Source organism: Orbicella faveolata, unplaced genomic scaffold, assembly GCF_042242905.1.
Source record: "Orbicella faveolata isolate gen_17 unplaced genomic scaffold, um_ofav_v1 contig_24, whole genome shotgun sequence".
Classification (NCBI taxonomy): Eukaryota; Metazoa; Cnidaria; class Anthozoa; order Scleractinia; family Merulinidae; genus Orbicella; species Orbicella faveolata.
Window position 1 is genome coordinate 16726949 of NW_028301552.1, and position 20552 is coordinate 16747500.

The window sequence follows — 20552 nt, forward strand, 5'->3', positions numbered from 1 at the left end:
GCCTTCTTCGCCGTTGTGATAAGAAATGAAAGAACAGCATGCATTAAGTTTTATCCTTACAACGTCGCCAGATTTCCTAGCGTTCTTCTCGCTGCAATAGCAGTCGTTGCACAACTCGACACTTTAACTGTCTTGTTCATACCGGTGACTTCCTTTCGCACCGTAAAGCAATTGCGTTCTGCTGAGGTTAGTCCCTTAAATTCAGCTCACCGGTGCCAAGAGATGAAACTCATCAGGGACACCTGCAAAATCTGTACTGTGTTCCTGTTATTCAGAGTACCGATTAACGTGTGTCACTTTGTGGCCAATATCGGAGGTTATCGCGGACCCACAACTAACTCTGCAATGCTTGTGACCGTCACACTGGCGGCTTCCTTGTACGTGGCGATTCCTTTTCTCCACCACGAAATGCTGCAAGTCAGGCCACCGAATCAACAACAGACCAATCAACAATCCACAGACCAACCTAGAGTTACCGCTTGGAGAACGGCAGCGAGACCGGAGACCGTTGGCTTCGAATTAACTCGATCTGTCCGAATTAATCCGCAATAAGCCAACAAAAACTTACATCAATGGAAAAAAAAAAAAAAAATGATTGCCTGTTTTACGAGTTAACCTAGCAGTTAATCACGTCTTGGATATGAAATAAATTGAAGGAACTTCAATAGCTGTCAGGGGGTCGATTTTAAACATTATTTCTCTCATTTGTAAATAGAATTCATAATTAATAAACGCGATTTGGTTATTCCATTGTAAATTCAAATTGATTCAGTTTCGGCAATACAGAGGTTAATCAAAGACTGATTTACTCTCTGCGATTTGCCCACATGATTGGACCCAAATCTTTGAAGTATCCACTTTTCATCCAGTCAGAGGTGAAACCAAAACCAATCGTAACTCGTTCGTACACGTTTTCCGCGCTTTAGAGCGGTTTCCAATAGGGTGTCGTAAAACCAAAACCAAAACCAAAGCAATCACTCTGGCCAATCACAAAGGACACAGACAATCCAGCGAGCCAATAAAAAATCGAAGTAATTACATGTAGCTGACGCAAAACGCGGGAAAACGCGTGCGAACGAGTCACGATTGGTTTTGATTTTACTCCTGATTGGATGAAAAATTGGCGCTAGTTTTTTAAACCAATCGTGTAGCGTAGTACGTGCAAAACCAATTACTTTTCGACACTAAAATGAAAACCGCTGTACATCAGCTACATGTACCTAATTCAGTTTTAATTGGTTCACAGAGTTGACTTTGTTCTTTGTGATTGGTTAGCGATTTCTCTGGTGTTACGACACTCCATTGAAAACCGCTCTAATAGCGTAACACCTACAGTAAAAGCTCTCAAACAATTCCAAACACAAAGAGTGGACGAAGAAAAAAGAACAGATTCCAGTTTTAAAGAACAATGTGCCTTTCGCAAGTGACAATCAAAGTCAAAATATTCAAGGTGGGAAAATGGAATGTTTATAATTACACTTTCTTTACAGATTAACTTCTTCATCTAGGAAAATGCCCAAAAAATATCTTATTTTTGAATCGTGCCAATCAACTGTGCGCTAATATTGTTTTAAGAAGAAGAAAGAAATTGCAAACTAGCAGATAAGCCGCACAAAGCAAGTATTAAAGGCTGTTTGTTGCCTTCTCAATAGCACACATCTGAAACGTCTCCAAACGCTCCCAGCGGAAAAATTAGCAAAAACCAAAAAAAGAATAGAGTAAAGAGACGCTCTGCAAAAATGACATCATATAAAATTATTTTGAGAAAATAAGAATTTTGAAAAGTTATAACTACTTGGTTTTGTAAGATTGTCCCTGACGATGAAAAACATTAAGATAAGAGAAAACAGGGGAACGATCGCGTTTAGTTCATTTTAAAATTTTGCCGTGAAACTTCATTCTCGACAAGCAGACGCTCTTTGGGCTCGTCACGCAATCTTTGTGTGTCTTCGTCTTAGAAGATTCTATTGGTGGCCACAGGGTTGTAAGTTTTAAGAAGGAATCCGCCAAAAGTTCGAGTAACAAATGGAAAAAAACGTTGTACCAAGATTACTTTACATCGTATTGCAAACTTCTGTGCGACTGTTTTAAACATCGTTTCATAAGAAAACATTCCTAACCACATCAAATGTCGAAAACAAATCAGTTTTGAAGTTCATACGAAACACTTTAAAATACTGGTCAGATGAAACTGACAATGAAATTTTACCTGCGTTTGGACAGTTTCTCTGAACTCTGAATTTTATTTTCTCGAGTTCCTGTTGGTAATTATTTTCGGTGTTATTTCAAGCAACTATTCATATCTTTAGCTTTTAGAAAATGCAAAAAGGACAGTATTATATACTTAAAATTATTCTGGTACAAGGTTTCTGTCCACTAAAAACTGAAATTGCTTGACTTCCTATCGGATTTCGTCTTAAGTTGTCAGTTAAATATATGAGGAGTATAAAAGACTTGTAGGACTACAGTAGAAACTCGCGCGCGCGCATATTTTGCGTGCGTGGTGCATTCGCGTCGCGCACGCGTTACCTCGCAATATTCATTAGGATCAACTGGGCTGGAAATAGTCTTTTTGTCGTACATTATAGCGCTACTCCCTAAATATTTCTTTTCTCCACTCACCTGCTTCTTGGCTTCGTTTGGACCCAAAATCGTCGATGATAAAGAGCACTAATTTCCTTCAAAAGGATAACTAAGACTAACAATCTGAAATTAAGCAAACCCGACAAATTATTATGAGAAAAATGACTCAATTATTAATAATTATGCTGCGTCAAAAAGCACGTGACTACCTCAGAGCATATAAGTCAAATTATTCTGGCATTTTGATTGGTTCTTACTCATGATCTATTGGACAAGAGACGCATACATGACGTCACTAACATTTTTTTGCTTCTTTATCTAAAACAAGTAGATTCCATGTTGCCGTGCGTCTGTTCAGTAACTGATCACAGAAGACGTCAAAATATGGTAAGAGCATCAGTGACACACTTGGCGATCGTCTCCTGTGCCAGACTTCTGTTCTTACCACATTTTGAAGTCATCTGTGATTCTGCTAAACACAACAGGTCGCGGTTATTTAATGCCGTTTTGTCTTCACAATGCTGCTGTCTTATCACACTCAACGCACTTGTAAAGCTCACCTATGTACAAGTCCCTTTAACATCATGGCCGAAGCTTGTGCTGGGGACAAATTGATAAATCTCAAAAATGAGAAGCAGTTACTCGGAGGACCTAGAGAAAGAACAAAGAAACAAACAAGAAATATTTCAGAGGTATTAAACCGTTTTGCAGGTTTTTTAAGGCAATGCTCAACCTTTGTCAACTAATGATCTCATTGGTAAGTCAGTTGATGGAACGCCACTCAGTCAGTTCGAAAGAAGGATAGCGACCCAGCTGGCCAGTTAGCCAGGCAGTCACTCACTCCGTCAAACAGTCAATATATACGAGTTATTGGCCAAGCATGAGGTCAAAATGGTACGTTTACGGACCAAGATGAAGTCGAAGCCCATAAATGGAGACTTCTAGATCCGAATTTCCCGTAAACGGCGAACCGATAGGGGTCACGTGACCAGAGGCACACGTCATGTTTGAGGTTTTTAAAGGCGTTTGGAACGTCAAAAGTTCTCACGTAGGTCATTGACCTCAAGCTTTATAGGCGAATAAGCAATTACCTAGCCTTTTGTTTTGTTTGTAGAACTACATTGATCCTCAGTGGAAATCCAATGTGGCGACGGCTTAAAAGTTGAATGTGTTTCATGATGCTTTGTTGATTTAAAAAGGTTCACATGCTAGAAAATGTACTTTTTCTACAGAACTGCAGTAATTTTTGCAATTTCCAATGCATTGACGGGATGATTTCTATTCGCTCCAATTTACTCCAATCTAAATTAAATCGGCTAACGTCCGATTGGCGAATGGCAAACTTCTAACCCCAAACCGTAGTATATATGGACTGTTTGTTTTAACCCCAAACCACCCAGACCGTATGAGAACAATAACATCAAAAGCTCCTCCTGTGGACCTTTTGAGGCTGAACACCCAAAGAGGTATCAAACGCACCTTTTTAACCCCTAAGAGATACGACAAGCACTCCCGTCCTTTTTCTATGGGAGGTCCGCCCCCCCCCCCCCCGGGGGACGCCTTTATGGCCTCTAGAAACTAATACCTTTGCCCAGGTTGGGGGACTTGGCTCATCTTGCCGGCTTAGAGCTAGCTATATAACAAGTAACCTGTGAAGGTTGAAAACCATATTAGCCACAGGGTTGAAAAAAGGTTCCTTACCTGCAGATGCATGCGTACGATCAGCATACAAAGACTGGTGAATGTATTGTTCAGTGCCAATGTTCAGTAGGTTATACAGGATTCTGAAACAAACGCAGAGCATTAAATATGGGTTGCTGACCAAGCACGAGGTCAAGATGGTTCGATATTAGCCAATTTCCTTTTTTGCGAGTTTATGGATGGAGTCGAGGATGGAGCCGAGTCGAGGTCCATAGACACGCAAAAAAAAAGGAAACCAATATCCAACCATCTTGAGCAAACAAGCTTGGTCAATAAAGGATTTATTATATGAAAAAAGAACGCTATTTTCTTGCGGGACACAGATGTCTTCTGCAACCGTAGCCTTGTGTCTCTTAGGAACCGATGTGTTTCCATCGAACCTCAACGCGCTAGGTTTGTGAAAATTATCCACGTTTAAATACGCCCTCCTGAACACGATGCGAGGTCACGCACAACTTCCTACCGTGACAGACGTAAGAAACGTAATTAACCACAGTTTAAACAACTAGAAATCTCAACTTACTTTGTCCTACATGGTGTCGAGGACTCCAAAATTCCTGAAACGAGAAAATCGCACAAAATATAAATTAGGGTGAAATGTTAACCTAGGGACTGTACATAGTTTCCACATAATACGTACGATAAAGATAGCTATCCATGAACCACTGATGTATAATTCCAAGATTATTATCAATATCTCTACCTCTAAAATACAAACAGCTCCTCAATATAGAAACTTCTATACTACAAACAGTTTACTTTCCAGAGACCCGGGGGGTGGGGAACTCCCTATACAGGGAGGCTCCGTCCAAAAGGGCTACCTTTGCCAGGCTTCAGGTGTACAAAAGGGTAGGGATTTCATGTAGTTATTTTAAAGGGCCTTAATTAAAATATTTCGAACAGACGAAACCTTATGGCGGAGTCGTTTAATTTATTAAGCAATACGTGAAGATGACAAAATTTCCTTTGTTGGCAATTCATTCATGATACGAGCCGGTTATGAAACATGTGAAAGTAGTACTCTTTTTTCAAAATGGTATACGGAAGGGTAAGGGAATGGATCTCGGGGCGGAGCCTGCTCATATGAAACTTTGTAGAGTACCCCTCCCTCCTCCCTCCCCCCTCCCTCCCCCCTCCCCCGCCAGACACACCTCTACCATTACAATACGGACAGCTCCATAACACGGTTGCTCTGGCTGTTAGATGTCTGTATTAAAGAGGTTCAACTGTATTGCTACTCCCTCAGGATGGGATGCTAGTCCATCACAGGGTGTTCCCCTACCTTCCTCCCCCAACGTTTTTTGGGGGTTTCCCTAAAAGGTTGTTAATTCAAGTCAGTCACTTCAACTATGTCATAATGAAAATCCTTTTCGTTACCTTCTCTGTAGATCAGCTTGGGGAGATGGAATGTCGGAATCTCCACATGAATTGGCGAGCGGACATCCCTTCTCTCAAACAGTTCAGGATGGTTACAGACCTAGGCGACGTTAAAAGACAAACTTGCACAGTTGTATTTCTGTCTATTGCATTTTAAAACAATGGAGTACTGGTGAAAATGTTTTAATAAATCTCTTGTCTAGTACTTCACATTGAAACCAAGCTTATAGGGACACTATCGTCCATTTTTGTGCGATTTGACTCTGGATCTTAGAAAACTTAACAACAAAATATAAACAATAAAAATAAATCAATTCATTAAGGTCTGAATATTTAGTACTGCTGTGCTTTGTTGGGACACTAAATAACCAGACCATACAGTATTGAAAATCGCCCCCCCCCCCCCAACAACATCAGTGTCGCCAACACTTTTGCAAAGTCCTGTTGTTACCGACATCGTCATCATCAACAATATCATCATCTTTTTTCACATAAGTAGGAACAGAAAGCCTCGAACTCGTGTTACAATCCTTTACTATTTATTCCATGAATGATGGGAACAACTTATGCATTCATTTAAGTTTACAGTACACACTTTATACACTGTCATTAATTTTTCTCTGAAGAACAAATGGTGAGAACATTGGTAAATCCTAATGCCTTCTGTTACCTTCCTAAACTGCATGACTAAATTCATCAGGCTGCTCGTTGTAGCATTAGTGGATGACGATGATGTTGAAGTGTAAACAAGATCGTCAATGGATATTTTGTTTTTCACTGCTTGGTAAAGCCAGCGCTGTCTTGTTGTTAAATGACACACTAGTTTAATCTCGATCTGAAATTAAGGAAGGAAGGAAGGAAGGACAAGAATCAAAGATGGTTACAATAATCACTTCTAACTAATCAAAGTCACAACGTCGAAATATCTTTTTAGAAAGGTTTTCGATTGAGTGTCATCAAACCAAAACCAAAATAACTACTTGCCAGTCAAAACTATTCAGCCAATCTCAAACTGTACTAAAACCAAAACAAAACCAAAGTAATTTCCTGATTATTTAGATGCTCGATTGAAAACAGCTCTAACATGTTACAAAAACAAATAATAAATGACTTAAAGCAATCTAGCACAGCTCAGTGCTGTGCAAACTATATGTAAGTACCTTAAGAAATAAAAATATAGTGCAAAAAGAACAGAAAGTTGGTAGGTAACTATTTAAAGAACGGAGTCGAGGAGTCAAATTCATGGCTACTGACAAAATCAAACCATCTGGCTGTGTCACATCCCTATTGTTTTCAGCGCTTGTTTTCTATTTCCACTGTTGTGGTGCTTGCTTCGCACCGTTTTTTCCTTTTTCAATTTCATTTTCTCTTATATCATCCAATCAAAGTTAATGTGATAATAACAACTTTCACTGCCTTCAAATCGAAGGCTAAATATTCACAACTGAGATCCATTGCTGTTGTCAGGGGGAAAAGCTGTTAGAATCGAGTTTGTCTTTAATGTAACAGAAGGTTGTCCCAAGTGGCAAAGTTATCAAGAGTAGATAGGTTTTTGATATGTTATCATTGTAATAACCAGTTCTTTCTCAGTATACAACAGATACCTTTTCAGAAAGCTCATTTTCCACATCACGTTTTATTCTCCTCAACATGAAGGGTTTCAAGATCATGTGAAGTCTGGAAAGCTGGTCTGAAATAAAACAACATTCTGATTACATCCTTAAATCCCTTAACCCTTTTATAAGACATTTATTTTTATAACAGGAGCATCATGATACATCAACCAATTTAACTGGAAAAGTATCCCTGAAACTTTTAATTCCATCATTGTCTAACAGTAACAACACTACACTTAAAAGCCTACATAACAAATGTCATTTGATTCATTAGCATGGTCAGAGATTAGAGTTTCATCCCAGATGTTTTGAAGGACTAGTCTTATGCATAGTTTATAGAGGAAATGGTTATGAAACCTGGCAAAGTTCTTTTTTTGTTTGTTTTTGTTGGCTGATTGGGGGTTTACCCTGCCAAAAACCTGGCAAAATACAAAAGGTGGTTATATGTGCTCATACAACTAACCAATAGAAGCATTGAGATTATGTAATTCATGCAAAGTCAACGAGCATAAAACAAACGATGTGCAGGGTCCAGGACCTTCCAACATAAATCTTAGTCTGTTTGTTTGCTTCTCTGATGTTTACCGGGCTTCTTATCCATTCCTCCTATTAACTATATCTTACGTCTCCTTTTCATTGGCACACAGTTAACATTTCTATGTGAAACTGATACAATTGTTTAATACTGAGAAACTTGAGTTACCGGTATTCTTTTAGTCCAATCCAAAAATGTAAGAGTTACCAATGTCTTTCAGCCACACAAGGTCATCACAAAAAATTATATTCCTAATAGAAGGCTTTCCCCCTCCTTCTCATGATTATACTTGAATAAACCCTCCCCACTGGTCCTTTCACTTTGTATGTTTGTTATCAGTATTGTTTTAAGGCAAGATAAAAACAGTGTTCACAGAAATACTGTACCTTGGTCAATGGCTGATTTGTTTTCAGCATGATTTTCGATGTCCTTTGAGAACCACTCATTAAATTCTTCGTGAGAATCGAAGAGAGTTGGCATGATGAAGTGAAGCAATGCCCACAACTGTTATCAAAAACATTCAAATACAAATCATCAAACAGACAACCAATTTTACATCCATTAGACTAAATCATAAACTGTGACTTTCTTTGGCAATCCACTTCAATCTTTAATCATTAATCTTTCTTTATACACGGTAAAAAATCATCAGGATTTACAAATGCAATGAATATATCATTGCATAACACCAGCATAATACCAATATATGCCAGTATGGAATCATGCAAACAGCTAGTGGATCAAAATTTAATTATCACAAATAACCAACCATGGCACACAACAAGACGACAGCCTATCCAACTTGAAGTATTTAAAACTAAAAGCCAAATGAAGTTCAACCAGCACAAACCTCAGCCATACTGTTTTGAATAGGTGTGCCTGTCAAAAGAAGTCTGTTCCTGCATAAGAAACCAAGGAGTATCTTCCATCGCACACTGTTATAGAAAGCACAAAGCAAAAGAGATTAAGTTCAAATTTATGCACCACTGTACAAACCTTTTATAATCTTGTCCTCTTTTTGCATTTCAAATTTCCATGTCATATAATATCAAGTACATGCTTTTTGGAAGCATACACTTGCAGGTTCAAAGCAATCAACTATGTATATTGCATCTTGTGTACCTGGAACTGCTTTTGATTGCCTGTGCTTCATCCAGTACTAAGTACTGCCACTTGATGCGCTGGAAATAACGCACATCTTGCACAACCTGATGATCAGATACAATCAATCAATCAATCACTCAATCAATCAGTCAATCAATCAAAATCAGTTACATTTGTTTGTTAATTAGAAAAGAGAAACTACATCTAATTTACTACTGACAGTAGTTTACAGCAGCACAAGGCACGAAAAAAATTCTTTCTCACCAGCTGGTAGCTTGTAATAAGCACATGGAATGGAGCATTCTCATAGTCATTTATGTGGACTTGGTTCTAAACGGAAAGAGAGAATACAATTTTAATTCACATTTAGCTACTGTTAGTGAGTTACTTGTGTTTACTATCAGACTGTCCCAAATGGTTTGTAACCAGTGGCTAAAATAACTTAAACTTTGCAGCTCTGTACCTGAGTCCAGTATTTTCTCAGTGACTTTCTGTCACCCTGGTTTCCCCAGTAAGGCAACACCTGGAAGAAATGTACAAAGATTTTGGAACATTAGTGACATAAAACTGAGACAGTGTGCACTCACACATTACACTGCAGACTGCTATGGCTAAAGAGTAATTAAGTTTTCATGTGACTGCTGCTGTTCTAGTTAAACTGTTGTGGAACCCATAGGACAGACAGTGGGGGTAAAGGAGACTACCTTGTGACATGTTCAGACTGAATCCTGGCTTGCCTTGAACAGGCCAGTCTCCTGCCAGTCTCTGTCCACAGCTATCTACAATGCCAACTGAACATAAACTAATTCTACACACCTTGAACTGAGGAATGAATCTGCTGACTTCTTGCTGCCAGTTGTGCAGTGTAGAGGCAGGTGCCACCACAAGAAAAGGACCCCAGATGTTGTGTGTCTATAAGAATGAAACACCATATGGTTGACTACATGCACTTGTTACATTTCACAAAGACAATTTCCAGAAATTACAGATTTCTCGCATTCTGGACCAATATTTTTGTTTTCTGACAAAGCTTTCAAAGAAACTTGAACAAGTCAGAAGGTCATTGATTTTCCACCAACATCAGAAATTAACAGAACAGACAGCAGCTTGAAATACTGCAACTACAATGGCTTTACAAACAGTTCCCTTTCCTAATCCCTTTCCTAATGCTAGTGTAGCATCCATACAATGTACTTTGCATACCAATTCTGTCGACTTGGGAAGGTAAAGGTACAGCTGAGTGGATAGAAGCATTATGAGAGTAAAGTATCTTGCCCAAAAACACAATGCAATGACCCCCGTCAGGGCTTGAACTTGATCTGGAGTCCTGCATACTCATGATTAGGTCACATGTTTTCCTTGCAAAAACTCTAAATACAATTTAGTTTTAATCGCCCCAGGGGGGGAAATTAGAATTATATTTCTCAAATTGAGGTATTTCATTGTAGCTGTAACACAAAACCTGCTCAGATTGTACTGCAACCACAAATAATAAACCCCTTGTTCTGAGAAACATTGCACATACTTTTACAGTATTGGCAAGTTAAAGACTTAACCATGCGTTACCAAGAGAACAGAGCCACAATGATCACAAAAAACTCACTTCTGCTAGGTATGAGAGAAAGGCTATGGACTGAACAGTTTTTCCTAGACCCATCTCATCAGCTAGTATGCCGTTGATACCCTGTAAAACAGACAGAAATTATCAACTTGTGAAGTGTAGTCTATTATTGATAGTGATGAGTAGGAAAACTTCACACAATGTTCTGTCAAACCATTCATGGCTACCACATGAAAGAAGACACTACCATGCACACAAAAGCCAGAGATTTCTCTCTCTATGCTTATGTACATGCAAAGTTTTGCTCCATAGATTTCTGTTAGAAAACACTATACTGAAACTAGCTGAAACAAACCCCTAGTATTGGAAGATAATGCGACTTACTTGTTCATAGAGGTTGATAAGCCAGTTCATTCCCTACAAAATGAAAACACTAAATTAGGACTGACGAAATCACTTTAAACATTTCTAAACACTAATACCATTTTTAACCAAACAAAAGCATCAAATTGACCTACATGTAATTGATCTCTTAAAGTCAAACCACGTGAAGCGTACCCCTCCAGGTTACATTAATGAATTGATTATTTGAATATTGAACCCACTAATCGTTTCAAGAATGCAATAATGAACTGATTATTTGAATATTGAACTCGCTAGTCATTTCAAAATCAATATTAAATTGACTTTTTTGAACATTACACCCATCAGCTGTATTCTTGGAACACTTAGTGGGTTCAATTTTCCAATAATCAATTCACTATTGCATTCTCGAAATGACTAGCGGGTTCAATATTCAAATAATCAATTCATTAATGCAACCTTGAAGGGTACGGTTCACTTGGTTTGACTGTAAGAGACCTGACCATCCAGTTATATACTTAATCAGAGAAGCTTAAGTAAATTTATTATATCACTCATCAAAACTTTTGTTTCATTTCATCTCAGCTAATTTGCGAACAGTCTTTTAGGCTGCTCAAAAACCAATCCCACCAATGCCCCCCCTCTCCCCTCCCCAAGAGATGCATTCTCCAAGTTACTTTCATCATCATCATCGTCACCATTTCCAGTTCCTCAACCAAGAAACAGGCTCCAGTTTTTATAAGCCCACTTCAAAACTTTGAATTATATCCAGCTAATAACCAGCATTTTACAGTATACTGCATGTCACAAATAGTTTCTATTAATTTTTTAATAGCTTTGTAACTTCTTTAATTTTTTTTTTTAATCTATTTTTTTGGAACAACTTCCATTTACCTTTAGAAATTAACTTATGTTTACAACATTGTAGTTTCATGTACCTTAAGCTGGTATGACTTGAGTTCTCCATCAAAGATAGTAGGCTGTGGATGGGCTTGCTCCATGTTCATTAACGGATTAGCCAAACTGTAGCTCTGGTCAACTAGAGAAGTGTTGTTGTATTAGCTAATTTAATTCACATAATGTAAACTATTCAGGTTGTTTTCTCAAGTTCTCATCATTAATGAATACCGATAATAAACATAGGGGCAGTGAATGGTAAATGCATGACTCTGGGAGAAGGTGAGATTAGTGTTTTCTTTGCAAGCCCAAGACAATTTGGCTTCTTCAATTTCCAGACTGATACTTCAAATGTTTTAATGTGAGCTTGAGACATTCAGGGTCTAAGATGTTCAGACATCATTTATAAGAAACAACATCAACAAATTGGTACATTTACTTTGAGACTTGCTCAGCCTTTCAAAAGGTCTAGACTACAAGGCAGCTTTGCAAAAAATAGAGACTGCCAGACGAACAGAACTGTGAAAAATTGAGGTTGCAAGACCCATGAAATTGGATGAAAAGTTTGAGAGACCCACAGTTTTGGAAGGACCATTCACCACCCCTTAACATGTGACTGAAAGGTAATTTGAAAAATATGATCTCAAGTACCAAATTATCAACAACAGTGCCACAAATATAGAAGTACTCCAATGCACAGACTGAAAAAAAAAAACTTACAGAATGCTTGTGACATTGCAACTTTCTTGCCAGATTCTTGCTGGTAGTTGTTGTCAAACTCCCTTGTCTAAAAGATACAGGATTAAAAGATTTTCTTTAAAGTAATGCAGCATAAGCGAGTTATAAAATGCTCTGATTTCTGCATTAACATGTATTCTTAGAATCCCTAATGTGCTTTACAAAAACCTCACTTCACAATCATCTAACCTCTGCAGATAAACTTAAGTTCTTACTACAGGTATGAAATAAGCGAAACTTTCTTATTAAAACAACAGAACAAACCTGTCACAAACTGTACAACGTACCCATGATTCTTGATCTTGAAAAGCTCTTTGAGCATTTGACAAGGCTTGGGATTTCATTTCATCTGCATCTGAAAACATGCAAAAGGAATTTTAAGTAAAAAAAGTAACATGCAGGTACTGACTGCATTTGCAATGAATCAGAGTTTGCCATATATCTCACCATATGTATCAGCATTCTCCATGTCAATCAACACTCCACCCTGGACCGTCTTCACATTCTGTTTAGCAGAAGGTTCTTCCAATTTTCTCAAAATCTCCTGTGTGCCTTCATCAGGTTGTGAACCTGAAAATCATTTTGGAAAGAGTGGCTTCAATCCAATAGTTTAAGCAAAATATTGCAACTACCGAGGGGCCTGAACACTCAGTGAGAAGAAAAAGAATCAATTAGGTATATGTACATGTGTCTAAATGGCAGTTAAAGAAGGCAGTTATGGGAAACAATCTTGCTAGACTTTGAAGTCTACATGGAAACATAGGATATCCTCTGTGCACCTTTGATAACATGCATCTCTTCTTTCAAGGTGGGCTGAAATTCATGGTGTATAAAATGAAATTAATTTTAGCTTGCTCTGAGAGATGTCAGAATTGGTCTGTTGGATTCACTGGCTGACTGAAAATCAAACCTACCCTTCAATTTTTTGCTCATAAAATGTGCATATAACTCTGTCTGAGTAATTAAGAAGTTCAGTTTCCTCTGCTGTCTCCGCACCTAAGAAATAAAGCGAAAGATGACTGATCAATTTCCCCCAAGGCATAATGTAAAGTACATCCACATCCCTTTTACTTCATCATGTACACATCATTTAGCAGAAAATGAATGCATTACCAAAAACTGCCTGACTCTGTCCTCTAAAAAATGCTACTTTTCAAAGAAAAACTCCACTATTGGACGGGTGTAAATAAACTGAAACATAAAATAGCATGACTTTGAAAAGGAGAGAGAAAAAGTGTGTTAAATGTAGGTATGTAATAAGTAGTAATAGTTTGTCACCTCTCGGAACTCATCGTCCAGTTTGCGTTGTTCCATGGCCTCCTTTTCTGCTCTCTTTCTATGTTCCTTTTCCACTTTCTCATATTTCTTCCAGTAAACTAACATCTGACAAATGATAATGTTGTACACATATTAGATATGATCAACTGATACCACCTAGCGACACTTAAATTCATCAAGCCATGTCAACTGCCTACAAACACTCTAATGCACAGTTACGTATACAGCTAAAAAGACATATTTGCATGTTACCAGTTTGTCCTAATGATAAACAACACAACTTCTTACCTCTCTGGACATCCTTCTAGCTTTCGGCACAGTCTGCTGGGTGACTTTCTGAGACCTCTGTGCTTCTTTACGCATCTCTTTCTGACAAAGCTGGGCAAGCTATGACAACAAGTGCAAACAAATAACAGTCAATGTACCATTACTAGCATGGTGACTTGATTGATGTGTGGCAAGGTTGAACATAATTGATTGTTTGGTTCCTCAGTTAAATCAGGGGTTCCATTAGCATTTTCAATAGTAGTGCAACTGGTTTTTACAGGTGGGCAAAACTATTTGATCTGAACTTCTTGGTAATAAAACCTTTCCATTAGATGGTAAAACCAGCTGGGCAAAATTGTCCTCAAAGCCGGTTAATTTGCCCAGTGCTCGGCCGTAAATGAGACCCCTGTATATGGGTTATTGACCAAGCGTGAGGTCAAGATGGCTGAATATTGACCAAGTTCTTTTTATGGGTGTTTATGGACCGAGACAGAGTCCAGGTCCATAAACTCGCAAAAAAAGAACAAGGCCAGTAACCAGCCATCTTGACTGAACAAGCTTGGTCAATAAAGGATTTATTATATGGCTTTTGGGGAAATTTTTCTTGCAGGACACAGCAGGTAGTCCTGAGCGGGTAAGATGTATGGGTTATTGACCAAGTGTGAGGTCAAGATGGCTGGATATTGGCCAAGTTCTTTTTTTGCGTGTTTATGGACCGAGACAGAGTCAAGGTCCATAAACTCGCAAAAAAAGAACGAGGCCAATATCCAGCCATCTTGACTGAACAAGCTTGGTCAATAAAGGATTTATTATATGGCTTTCCGGGAAATTTTTCTTGCAGGACACGGCGGGTAGTCCCGAGCGGGCAAGATAGCTCCATCTTGCCCGCTACGGTAGCCAATCACAACACAGGATTTGATTCATCTTGCCCCGCTCACGGGGCTTGCCTGCTCAGGTGGCCAATCACAGCACAGGATTTGGTTCATCTTGCCCGCTCAAGGAGCTAACCATATAATAAAACAGCCTGTTATCAGCTGAATTGGCTTGCTGGTTTGTTTATTTTCTGAATGGCATACAATGTAAATACAAGCCATCACTGACTCTCACGTACCTTTTTGCAATTTGCAAGCATGTTGTTCCTTGCTGAGGACTTTTGTCTGTGAGCCTAAAAAAAAAACAGCAAACAAATTATGATGTTAACTACAACAATGACAAGGATGGCAGGGCGTACTTGTTCAAAGGGTGAATAAAGCTATCCACCAGATAAATCACTTACCAGTAGGTAAGCATTGGCAAAACAAACCATGCTATCTCCACTAGACAGTCATTTATCTGGTGAACAGCATTATCTGGAGAACAGCATTATCCTTCCTCTGAAAAACTGAGTCCAGGACTACAAATTTACAATATTCAGTTGACTTTTCGAAATTTGAAACCAAGAATCGAGGTGGCTCTGGATTAATGACTGCATTAATCATTGTTTAGGCAGAACGCTTCAGGCATTTTGACTGTAACCGGGTCAAAAAAATCCCATACCCTTGGTATCTCTTTCCTGACTATTAAAGCCCAAAGTTTCCTTCTCTTGACATCTGCCTCCTTGCGACGTATAAGAGTTTTCTTGATTATCCTCTCCTCTAATGTTAACTGTCTCTGATCGTCATCCTAAAAATACAGGAATTTCTAAAGTTAGCAGAGTGACACTCAGGGTATTAAGAAACTCATTGGTTTAAACTAAAAACAACTAAAGAACAATACTAGATGATTAAAGATTTTCGTTATCTAGCATTCTGTATTTTTCTTTTGAGAAAACAGCCAACAGAAAAAGGCATCAAACAGATTTTTATTTGAACTAGTTTGGCTTTCACAATTCATGAGATATGTACCCTCATCATTAGAAATCTAATATCATGGGTGACAAAATAATTGTTTCTCAGTTTTGGCACAAAATTATAGCACCAGTTTATAGTTTCACACGTGAAATAACAAAATTGCTATGGCAACATTTGGCATAAAATCAAATGGTTTACTTGTGAAATTAAGAAATAATTTCACCTGTGTTTGTCAAACATTCTAACAATTTCCTTTTCCTAAAGGCTCTGAAAATTATTAGAATTTTGCCAAAAGTGCACAAGAAATAATGTCCTAATATCACTTGTCACCATTTGATTACCCATAAAAATTTTGATGCAGGTTCAGTTGTTAGAAATAAGCTCATGCTTACCAGATCATCAGACTTTCTCTTTTTCTTCTTCACTTTAATCTTGTCTTTCTCTTTCTTGTCCTTGGAAAGCTTCACCTTACCTACAACACACATTATTGGTGCACAAAATTACCTACCATTACAACAAGAACTTCTTTAGTCAAAGTAATTCATTGGATTAAAAACACGAGCACCATACAAAGATTGTTCAGTAAATCAAGAATTAATTGGGGATCACAGGGTCTTTCGGGTATGAGCATTCCCAAGTCACGCACTTTTACAAATCGTGATAAAAGCTTGACTGACAACTACAGTACTTGACTTACATACGAAGCTACCAACTTAATTTGTCTAACAAAGACAGATTGAAACTTACTACAACTGACCAATGACTGTTGACAAACTTTGCAGAATTCTTACAGCCAATTGTACCATTATGGCTTAACTTACCAATAATTTTCAATGGACTGGACTTATAACACCTCAAACTGAAAAACACTTTTCACTTGACTCTGAAGATGACTTCCAATCAGATTGTCAAAAATATATAATAAAGAACCTAAGCTGTACAACAGGCTACTTAAGCTCTCCAGCTCAAACTTTATTATAAATTATTTTTATATATAAGAACGATTTTCATCTTTCAGGCTGAATGTGTATGGTACCTTTTAGACCAAATCTCAGCCTGAGTGTTCTTAATCCACTTGTTCTCTAATGCGCGTTTTTACTGTATAGATGTAATTATTTATTTGTGTGTGTTCCATTTCTAGAAGCGAAATTATTTAATAATTAATATTAACAATAATATTAGAGCGGTTTTCAATTGAGTGTCGTAGAACCAAAACCAAGCCAATTACATACCAATTAGACTACTCAGCCAATCTCAAACCGTAGTAAAACCAAAACCAAAACCAAAGTAATTGCTAAATGAAAACCACTCTATGAAAGAGCTTAATAAAAAATTGAATTAAATTAAATTAAGTTGAATTGACAGACTAATCAGGAAGTGATAGCAATTGGACCTTTTCGGTGATACAGTGGCCATTTTGAACTCTAATGTAACAGTTTCAAAATAGCTATTATGGGATGTTCAGGGGACAAATTAGAATGTATTTGCCCCCTGAGCATCCCATAATAGCAATTTGAAACAATAGAATTCAAAATGGCCACTGTATCCCTGAGAAGGTCTATTTATAGTACAGTTGTATATATAACATACCATCTTTCAGCTTCTTTCTTTTCAACTTTTTCAATCCTGCCTGTTTCTGATGCTCATAGTACTTGTCTTGACTTGAGAGCAGGCTTGCACTGTAGTGCTGGTATCTAGAAAGCTGAAAAACAAACTCAAGGTTACTTTTGAAAACATATTGCACAATTTTCTCATTTATTTCATAGACAGACACCAAGCTATCAAATGCTTTTAAAATAATACATAATTTAATGCCCTGCACAAAAGCAAAAAGTCTTATTTTTGCTCATGGATGACATAGTTTACGTCATACATGAGCTTAGTAGGCAGTCCAATGCCACTCACTCACTCACTCGATTCTGATTAATTTATTCATTAAAACCAGATTAAGCATTTTTTTTCCTACCTCCCCTGCTAAGTATTGTTTTTGTCTCAAGGACTTCTGGGGATATGTTTAACTGATTTTATGGGGGTACTAGAAAGGCGTAAATTTTTGTCCAATAATATGGCGTAACACGGCACAGAGGTTGACGATGGTTTTTTGTTCGATCTGTAAACTGGGATTCCTTCGTGGGTTGAAAAATGGAAAGTTCTTATGCTAAAGAACACTTGCTATGACAAATCGACAATGAAATCCTGTAAGCGACAATCCTTGCATTGAAATCTTGAAAGCTACAATGTCTATCAACCATGGTCCGTGGACAAATCGACAGAATCATTTAAAAATGTTTTAATGTCACCCAGAGGAGGATGAAATAAATGCAGTGTCATATGGAAGCTAAGGTAAGCCTTCTTGTCGTATTGTTTATGTCTATAAGAGCACTTTTGCGTACTAGTAATATTAGATTCTTTCATTTGGAAGCTGCTCGATTCTGAAAGTAATCATCTGACAAAGCACATGGTTTCCTAAACACAAAAGAGCTGATGATTTTGTGTCATTGTGTCATTGTCTTTACAGAGTTGATTTCTGTCTGTCGGTGATTTATATTATCGATCAGTATTATAGATGTAGTTTGTACTGGAAATGCTGATAACAAGTCTCTCGTGTATATATTCAGCCTCAAGTAGCTTTGAAGAAGCTTACATCAAGTTCAAAATAAAGGTTAGTTAGAAAGTTAAAAGTGAAATGAGCAGACTAATAACACAAGCAAGCTTTGTTCCTTTGGCAGACTGTTACAGACCGACAATTCATCCCAAACAAAAACAATCTTGTTTCAGAATGTTGGATCTCTCCACCTCTGGCTCCATCTCCACATAGATGATGTGCGAAGTGATTACAACATTTAAAAAGCTGATGTCAACATTTTTGTTGAATCAAAACTTTGCTTGTCAGATAGAGATGATGCATATCAGCTTCATGAATTTACGCTTTACAGAAATGACTTTAGTCAGTCTAACATAAGAACTTGCCATGGAACTGATCAGTGTACCTTTTAATGTTTTGACTTGTACTAAATTCCATACAGATGTAACTTTAATAATTTAGAAATTACTGTCATGGTTTTAACCCAACCAATTCCAAATATTCATGTCATTGGTATCTATCGCTCAAAAACTAAAGTTACAATTTCACAGTTAATTCATGCTCTTACTCATCTTCACAACTCAGTATTAATAGAACCTACAGGAACGATTCCAACTGTACTGCTTGGGGATTTCAATATTGATCTAATGCATGCAAATACAGAATAAAAGGCTCTAATCAAATATCTTATAACAGACAAAGGATACACTCAGTTGATTAACCAGTACACTACTGACTACTGTACACAGATAGATCATGTACCACAAATTATGTGCACAATCAGCAGGTGATCATCAGCCCATTTATACAAATTTCCATGAAAGCTGTTTGAATAATAATAATAATAATAATAATAATAATAATAATAATAATAATAATAATAATAATAATAATGGCATTTTGGGCAGTATATCCACAGGGTGGCTCTTCGCCTGCCCGATGCTAACTAAATATGTTTAACTATGTATATTATATGAGACCATTATAATTAATTTAGCTGAAGGTGAAACTTTACATACCAAATAAGTATCTAAATGTATCAAGTAACTATTTGAATCACATATAGAAAACAGTGAGAACATTTATTGGCAGAAACAAAGAATGGTTTGAATTTCCTGCGCTTTTTATGTTCCTAAATTCCTAGTCCTCATAGAGTTTTGAAATTACAAGTAACTCTACCAGAATTTGGAGATGCTGTATATAAGAATAAAATTTTCAGGTTAAAGGAATTATTTTAGCTCCAGTGTTTCTTGAAGGAAAGCATGCCATTTATAACTGGCATTTTCTTTCTTAAACCCTTTCCAGAAAAGCAAGAAATATCACTTGGACACTACATTTAGGTAAGTAGCCTATTTTTATTGGGGTTGGGTACAGGGGGAGGGGAAAGGGCAGCAAATTAAAGATATATGTGTGTAATTTTTCTGCATTCATTTTTATACCCTTTTAAAATATGTGACTATTATCTTTGTTGTGTATTGCAGGTGAAGCAAGTTGTACTATTGTGCATATGCAAATAACCCAGATGAACACTGTGGTAACAACTACAGTATACTATAATATGCAAGTGACAGTAAGCAAGTGTTAACATTAACAACACCATTACTGATGCTATATGTGTTTATCAGCTGCCAAAAATAATGGCAAAAGACTTCATAGAAACCAGCTTTAACAACACAAGTCACCCTTAAGACTTCATGGAATTAATCTGAGAATTACAGATGGATGTGGAATACTCCTACTTAGGAAGGGAAAAAGATGCTTTTAACAGTTGCGTTAGCTATCGAAACTCATTCTTTGCAAAAGACATTGGTTACAAGCACATAAAATGGCTCTTCAAACTACACACTGTAAATCCTCAAATTAGCACCTGGGGTGCTTATTTCAAATTTAGGAGAAGACGAGGGGGCACTTATTCAAGGGGGGTTGCTAATTCGAGGATTTACAGTATAATTACAGAGTTGGAAACACTTTGGAACTTTGTCCATGTAAGTTTCTTAAAGTCAAGAATGTCGACAAGTGAAATCCACATCAACTCACTACATGTGTCAAAACTTAACTCAGAACCTACAGCTTTACAGTGGAATACAGAAATACAACTTCAACTTAAAATTAGCAGCTC

General features: G+C 37.5%; 1 protein-coding gene across 1 annotated transcript in view; it reads right to left on the reverse strand.

Moving 5' to 3' along the window:
• Positions 1 to 20552, reverse strand: part of LOC110069535 (chromatin-remodeling ATPase INO80-like) — a 38097-nt gene that overhangs the window by 11469 nt on the left and 6076 nt on the right. The window contains exons 6-31 of the mRNA XM_089292707.1: positions 17440 to 17551; positions 16242 to 16321; positions 15557 to 15682; positions 15132 to 15185; positions 14042 to 14140; positions 13754 to 13858; positions 13390 to 13471; positions 12923 to 13045; positions 12763 to 12830; positions 12458 to 12524; positions 11779 to 11879; positions 10862 to 10894; positions 10520 to 10600; positions 9733 to 9828; positions 9380 to 9439; positions 9181 to 9246; positions 8935 to 9020; positions 8663 to 8747; positions 8199 to 8316; positions 7266 to 7351; positions 6332 to 6496; positions 5662 to 5761; positions 4808 to 4841; positions 4285 to 4367; positions 3144 to 3234; positions 2623 to 2706 (exon numbers count right to left, since the gene is read on the reverse strand). Coding sequence (XP_089148833.1) covers positions 2623 to 2706; positions 3144 to 3234; positions 4285 to 4367; positions 4808 to 4841; positions 5662 to 5761; positions 6332 to 6496; positions 7266 to 7351; positions 8199 to 8316; positions 8663 to 8747; positions 8935 to 9020; positions 9181 to 9246; positions 9380 to 9439; positions 9733 to 9828; positions 10520 to 10600; positions 10862 to 10894; positions 11779 to 11879; positions 12458 to 12524; positions 12763 to 12830; positions 12923 to 13045; positions 13390 to 13471; positions 13754 to 13858; positions 14042 to 14140; positions 15132 to 15185; positions 15557 to 15682; positions 16242 to 16321; positions 17440 to 17551 — 2285 coding nt within the window. The remainder of the gene's footprint in view (positions 1 to 2622; positions 2707 to 3143; positions 3235 to 4284; positions 4368 to 4807; positions 4842 to 5661; positions 5762 to 6331; positions 6497 to 7265; positions 7352 to 8198; positions 8317 to 8662; positions 8748 to 8934; positions 9021 to 9180; positions 9247 to 9379; positions 9440 to 9732; positions 9829 to 10519; positions 10601 to 10861; positions 10895 to 11778; positions 11880 to 12457; positions 12525 to 12762; positions 12831 to 12922; positions 13046 to 13389; positions 13472 to 13753; positions 13859 to 14041; positions 14141 to 15131; positions 15186 to 15556; positions 15683 to 16241; positions 16322 to 17439; positions 17552 to 20552) is intronic.